The sequence below is a fragment of the Antedon bifida genome, chromosome 8 (assembly GCF_963402885.1).
Source record: "Antedon bifida chromosome 8, ecAntBifi1.1, whole genome shotgun sequence".
Lineage (NCBI taxonomy): Eukaryota > Metazoa > Echinodermata > Crinoidea > Comatulida > Antedonidae > Antedon > Antedon bifida.
This window is the reverse complement of record NC_136233.1, coordinates 18,302,685-18,310,055: the sequence shown is the minus strand read 5'-3', so window position 1 is coordinate 18,310,055 and position 7,371 is coordinate 18,302,685. Positions and strand designations below refer to the sequence as shown.

The window sequence follows — 7,371 nt, the reverse complement described above, 5'->3', positions numbered from 1 at the left end:
TGTAGTGAATTTCATTATGATTGATAATGTGATTTCAAAAAATGGCGTATACGTGACGTCACGGATGAGTGATCACGCTGAAACGCTTATTAGGACTAAGTTACAGTATTTGAAAAACATTGTAAAATTTTGATAATCATTGACATTTAACTTTTTGAGATATTTGTTACACAAAAAATGTACAGAAAGAAGAAGAAGAAGAAGAATATTAAAGATTTTGTACAATAACAATAACAGGTGATCATTTTATTCTAAATGATCACCTAATAATGTATTGTTTTCTCTGTTGCAGCAGAGGCACAATTATTTACAGATGTGCAAACAAATATAAGTAGATAGGCCTACAAGTGGTTTAAAAAACATACATATAAAATAAAAGTTATGAAATCTAGAACAATTGAGTACGAAATGATAAATTGTTTCTTTTTCACCACAATTACATAAAAGCATAAAAACAAAAGCATACTCCTGAATTTTGTGGTGACCAAGCTTCCTTTCCTCCTTCACGGTTTATGAGTTAGTTAGAACGATCTTTAAATTCTAAACTAGATGCATAGTAAGAAGTAGTTTTTTAGGGATGATTTTGTTTGAGCCTGATTAAACCATGTTATGTTATCTTTCATAATATTTTTCTCTTTGAAGCCATTGTACTACAATAGTCTATATTGAAGCCATTTCCAACTAATTAATGTGTCTTTTAATACAAAGATCTCTAAATAATCTTGACCAGTGGTATTGTTCCATATTGTTTAGCCTATAAAAGTATGTCAGGGTTCTATCAGTGTTGACTCAATTGTTATATAAAAAGAATAAATAATATGGGAGGATACGCACAAAAGAGTTTGTGATTGTCACGGCTATCTACTCTTTTGTACTGCTGAAAGCTATGGAACTGGTGTCGGACGGGTTTAATACAATTTTAGCTTTCAACCCAATCAGTCATAATAACCAATATGCAGGACACGGTGATTATTAAGATAATATGGCTTTCCATCATCGCCCATGTAGCGGCGTTAGAAAAGCCACATACACTAAGATCAGAAAATGAGCCTGATATAAGAAGCCACATTAACCACGATAGACGACGAAGGAATACGGGCGGTCTCACCAACTTTATCCCTGAGGAAATTGAAGCTATCGTTGATCTTCACAATCAATACAGAAGGGAAGTTTCACCAACAGCATCAAATATGCAATACATGGTACGTATAAAAACAAGCATATTATATAGACACCACCTCGTGCAGTTCAAAATGTTTAATTTTTTAATACAAAAATACAACAACAAATATAATCTCATCTAAATCGATGATGTGATTTCGTTTTGAAGGGGCACAAAGACGTGTTGTTATTATTTTGATATATAAAAAGGGAGATAAACGTCTATTAGAAAATTGGAAACCCATTACTTTGTTTAACACAGATTACAAACACATATTCTTAGTAATAGATTGTATAAGGTTATTAAATCTGTAATAATTAGTGATCAAAAAGGTTAAATCAATTAGGGAGAAAACATCAGGCTAATCGATGACCTCCTATATTATACTGTTGAAAAAGATATTGAAGGTGCTTTTTTCACTAGATTTTAAAAAAAAGCATTTGACTCTGTTTGTAGAGAATTTATGTGTTAATTTGTCATTTTGTAGTTGGGTGAAAACAGTTTATAGCAACACAGTCATTGTCATTGTTAACAATTGTTTTCTATCCGAAAATTTTGAAATGAAATGTGGAATACGACAGGACTGCCCCTTGTCAGCATTAATATATATATACTAGCAGTAACCCGTGCTCCGCACGGTCTTTTTCTGCCTTAATATGTTGTTGTATACTTTGCATGGGCAAGTATAATAACAGCGCACTGTACTTTGAAAAAAAATTATTAAAAGAAAAAAAAATTGTATCACGAATAAAATTCGGAACTACTGTATTTACGGCCATTGGTTTGTTATACACTATTCCTTCACTTCAATATATGTAGGCTAAACAATTAAAGCAATAGTACAGTGGATATGGAACTTTGACTTTACTTTTGACTGCATAATAAAAGACGCTAAAGAAAAATTGTGCTGTGTAAATTAGATGATGCGCGCAAACACATAACGAAAGTATAAAAATGCCAAACTATATTATTTTGGGTGTTTTTCGTGGTGTATTAATTTTTTGATACGTAGAGATACTAAAAAAAGTGGACAAAAATCCAATGAAAAACACATTGCTGCGGAAACACGAATTAAGTTCATTTGATTTTTTTCACTTGATATTTTGCAATTTTTTTGTATGGGAGATTTGTTACGTACTTGCTACTTTTATAATTAAGTGTGGTCTACCAGAAACCCGTGCTTAATAATAATTCGCATGGCATGATTATTAAGTATAATATAGGCTAAACGTACTTTTCCGGGCCACAACATTTCTTTTCGTACATAAGTTGGGGACCCCTCATGAGACGTCACAAAATAAACACGAATATTCATTAATCATGTCCATAAGCTACGTTAGAAATGAGCTAACAATTCGCTAATACAAAGGTTTTTTGTCGAGCCCTCTGTGTAGTCGAGTGGATTGGGCTATGGACTTTACATGTCGATGTATGGGGTTCGAATCCGATGAGAAAGTTCTTTTTACTTTATGGTGTGAGAGAAAGATTATTTAGAGGGTTATATTTAGGAACTTAACTATCTTTCACATAAGGAGCCCCTGACAAATTTTTTTTAACAAACAAACTGTCAACAATACAATTCGGAACTACTTACGGCCATTGATTTTGTTATACACATTGTATTCCTTTACTTTGAAATATCTGTAAGCTACAAAATGAAAGCAATACTGGATTCGGGGTGCATCTCAGTGACAACGTGCATGAGCGGGACAGACTTCTGTCAATCAGTCGGCAGAGATTAAAACATTTTAATGAAACAATATGAATTGGTAAGTTATCGAATTAAGATGTGAAGTATTGGAATAATAACAATGATTACGGACTCAACACAAAAAGTAGTCGAAATTTTGGGTGTATTTTCGTTGATATTTGACATTTAGCGGAAACACGACACTCATTTGGATTCGTTTTATTTGTGTGTGTGTGTTTTTTTTAATTTACATTTTTGTTTATTTCATGGTTTTTTATATTCTCCTCACCCAACAACCTCCCATAAAATGCTAAACAGCTCAAAAACTAAACAAAACTATACACCCAAAACGTTATTTATTATTTATTTTGTGGAAACACGACACCTAGGCTATTTGGATTCGTTTTATTTGTGTTTTTGTTTTTTGTTTGTTTGTTCATTTACATTTTTTTTCATGTATTTTTTTTATAATTTGTTTTTTGTGTATTTTTTTGCATCTGTTTTGCTAGTTTTGTAAATACATTGTGGTTTAGTTGTGATTTTTAGCTTCAAGCGGTGATACTTAATTATTACACATGTCGCAGATTGAACTCGAACCTACTAAGCATTGATATCAATGGTCACGGCGATTTACTCACTGAGCCAAACCGTGATTTACAAAATACATTGTGTTCCAAGGATAGGTGTAATTAATTAAAACTTCAACGATACGGTTGACTAAAGACTGTTTATTTAGCGGCCTGGCATGGTATTTGTAGATCCGGTCATGGCGGTACACATCAGAGGAGGTTAACATGGTCGCTGAGACGTCAAATTACTGCTATTTTTTGCCTTTTTTTAGTGTTTATCCTTAAAATACAGGAAAGTGACATAGCCTATCGTGTGCGGCCCCTAAAAAACATCAGTGTGCCAAATGTGAGCACGTATCTTTCAGTGGTTTTAGAGGAGATACCTAAAATTACGCGAAAAATTTAGTAGCATTAATATATAGATTGGTCGTAGAAATAATGGCAAATATTATAAGAAACGATCTAAACTATCAAGGAATTATGCTGCCTAGTCCTATAAAAGATGAAGTGCGTATAGCACAGCTTGCAGACGATAGGCAGTCTTATTTGCAGGAAAAAAAGTATAGAAAGAGGTTTATTCATTGATTAATGTAATGTAATTTCTGTGAAGTATCTGGTTTAAGTTTAAATAAAAACAAAACAAATGGTGAGAAGCTGGGTCACTCATCTAATAAAAGGTCTTAGGAATCTACTTAGGATATTCATTCATTCATATTTTTTTTCTGAAACTCATAGTATAACAAGAAATATTTCTTACAAAAAACGCCGCTCGCTTGTTGATGTAACAGTACAGATATATTTTCCCAATGAAAAAATATTTTTTATTTCAAATTTGTTTTTGAATGTGTCATTTTATTTTCACATAATAGTTATTCACGTTAACCAAACAATTATTTACCTGTATTACTGTATACTTAAATTGTCTGTCAGACAATGGTTTTTGGGTTATAATTAAATGTTCTTTTCTCTTTTTATAAGTGAATAATATTATTTTTTTTGTTACAGATGTGAATAAATTTTGTATTTGAAGTAAAATACAACAAGAATTCATACTTTGATATGTCATAATTGTGCAATTGTAATTGAAAAATAAAAAATACTGAATCTGTAAAAAATGACGTCTAAATAATATTACTTTATTATACTAAACAGACTCAATTTCTGTCACTTTAGTTTATTTTATTGCTAAGGTCAAGTCTGGGGGTCACTTCATCAAGCCTAGATGTTTCAAGTGTGAACAAATTGTATCCTATTATAAAAACTTCTATTATACGGACTGTTTTGATAATAGTTCAATGATTATCTGACAGCGAATTACAGTATTATAATATCGGTCTAGATTGACAGTCAAATGGGACTCATTGTAAATACCAGCCTAGACCAGCCAAAATAATGTTTTGATTATTTGACAGTGAATTATTATAATACTGGCCTAGGTTGACAGCAAGAACAAATTCATTATTTATTGAACAAGATTGAACAGACCGTCTACATGCATCTATATAATACTGAATTATCAGCAAATGTTTTCATAGACTCTCTTCTCCCAGACGTGCTTTGGGGTTTGTAATTTGAGCATGACCCGTCCTAGTTTACAAAATATTAAAAATGTCAGCCTCTAGAACTATAACTTGCTGCTTGATATAGCTTCTGAATTAGTAGTCCTATGGGGATTTAGCTGGCTAAAGCAGCAGCGTGAAAACAAAACAAAAAAATATATAGGGGCCTATTATAAAGTCAATGCAACAAGGCATTTCACTGTATGTGTATTCTTGACGTGGCGATTAATGGCCTTGATCAAAGAATTACAACTTGCGTTCACACGATTTTTAAAATTAAAAACATATTTCTATTGAACTCATAAATGAATGGCACGTCATTTAAAACAAACATCATGCTAGCACCACAATTTCTAGGCTGCTTCAGCAGCAAACGTAAGGCATTGTTATACATAATATGCAAATAATTAAATTGGGACACATATTGAAAAGTTGTTGAATACATGGAAAGCAAGGAACCTTACACTATTTTGGAAAATCACAGTTTTAAAAACTTGTTTTAGCTCAATTAATTCACAACGCATCTATAATTGATGTTCCAGAAAGTTTTTTTAAAAAAGGATAACACAATTATCTTATGAATTTCTTTGGAATAAAAAAAATAAAAAGGAATACCTTATTGGTAAAATAGTTAATAGTGGCATTAACATGCCTGATTTTTCTATTCAAGTGAAAGCTCTCAAAATCTTATGGGTAAAAAAAAATTCATTGTAGAATATATATACTTCTTTTGTATTACATAAATTAGATTGGAAATCATGAATTTATGGTATTGAACATGTCAAATTTGAATAATAATAATAATAATAAGTGCAGTTATTAGTCGCGTGGACGTGACTCTATAGTTCACTATGTCGGTCGGTCTGTCGGTCTGTCTGTCGGTCCGGTATCACTATGCGTTTTATCGCTTTTCTGTACTTTTTGAACTGTTTTGATGTACAGAAAAGTTTTAAAGTACATTACTTTTTGAAAGTTCATTTTCTTCTGAGAGCACGCGACTTATGGCTGCTGGCTGTTAAATCCAGATGAATATAGTATAGGCCTAAGCAGGTTTTAAAATTAAAGACAAAACAGATATATTCAAGTCTAATTGAGAGCATATTTGTTACCCCCATTACCATTCCCAAATGGGAACATGAAATTAGTATAATGTTGGTTTGACATTTGGTGAAGAAAAGTAAAAAATGAGAAAAACAAAAAATATGCACAACTTAATGACAAATTACTGCTTAGAATTATACCATCAAATATACAATTATATAAATGAAAAACTAAAGATACCAACATGTAGGGCGCTGTCTATTTTTGTCCAAAATCGGAGTGCTGCTTTTAAAGACAAACTGTGGTTTGTAAAAGGCAAACTATGGTTTGGACACTATGTAATCAGCATTTTTTTTACATTTTTTCCTTTTTTCGTAGGAATGGAATGAAGAATTGGCAGACTTGGCACAGCAGTGGGCCAACGGATGTAATTCGGGAAATGGAAACGTAGACAACGATTATCCGGATCCCATTGGTCAGAATGCGTTTGCACCTCCTCGTGTTATAGATGAAGATAATCGACCTGATACTTTAGGAACAGAGGTAGTGGCAACTTGGAATAACCCAAACAGCTACGATTATGATTCAAACATGTGCACAATACCGGGATCACAATGCACTTCATACAAGCAGGTAGGCCTACATTGTCGCTGTTCTAGTCTTTGTTTTGTGGCATGACAACAAAATCAAGTTCAAATCAATGTTTATGATGTGCAAATTATAAATAGCGAGTATCAACAACCACTGTCTCGGATAACAATGTATGAGCACCTTTCTGGTCAATCAATAATGCCACATCATAGCGAAGTATGTGGCTACAATAATTTAAAGAATTTCTATTAAATCATAGGTCATATGGGCTTCAGCGAATAAAATTGGCTGTGGAGTAAACACGTGTTGGACAAGCTACAGTCTCGTCGTATGTAACTACGCAATAAGGTTTAGCATATTATTTATTATTATATTATTTTTAATATTCAGAACTAAACAGTAAGACTAAAAATCAAGGGGGAAAGAATTTCGTGTCACTACCATCAGTGTTAATTAAATATGTGTAATGATTATGTCTGTATCGTACAGCATTGCACTTGTTGACAAATTCTACATCTCAGGTAAACTGAAAAGTTAACCTCCTGAATATGTAGTGGAGCTGTAGATTTGGTAGATATAACGTTCCTTCCAATATCAGGCTCCAGGGTTAAATCCTAACATTGTGCCAGGGTTGTAACTCACTCTTTCAACTCCACTCTCCAAGTCTCAAATGAAACTTAGTTTATAAGCACGATAACTTATAGAATAATTTTATCCATCCTGTAATTGCTCACTGTTGGATGCGTATAAGAAAGAAAG

At 32.6% G+C, this 7,371-nt stretch overlaps 1 protein-coding gene across 1 annotated transcript; it reads left to right on the top strand.

Annotated features, from left to right (window-relative positions):
- Positions 1-953: 953 nt before the first annotated feature.
- LOC144851027 (cysteine-rich venom protein LEI1-like) lies at positions 954-6,699 on the top strand. The gene is made up of 2 exons (XM_078708550.1): positions 954-1,202; positions 6,400-6,699. The coding sequence occupies exons 1-2, from the start codon at positions 954-956 to the stop codon at positions 6,697-6,699; spliced, it is 549 nt and encodes a 182-aa protein (XP_078564676.1).
- Positions 6,700-7,371: the final 672 nt, after the last annotated feature.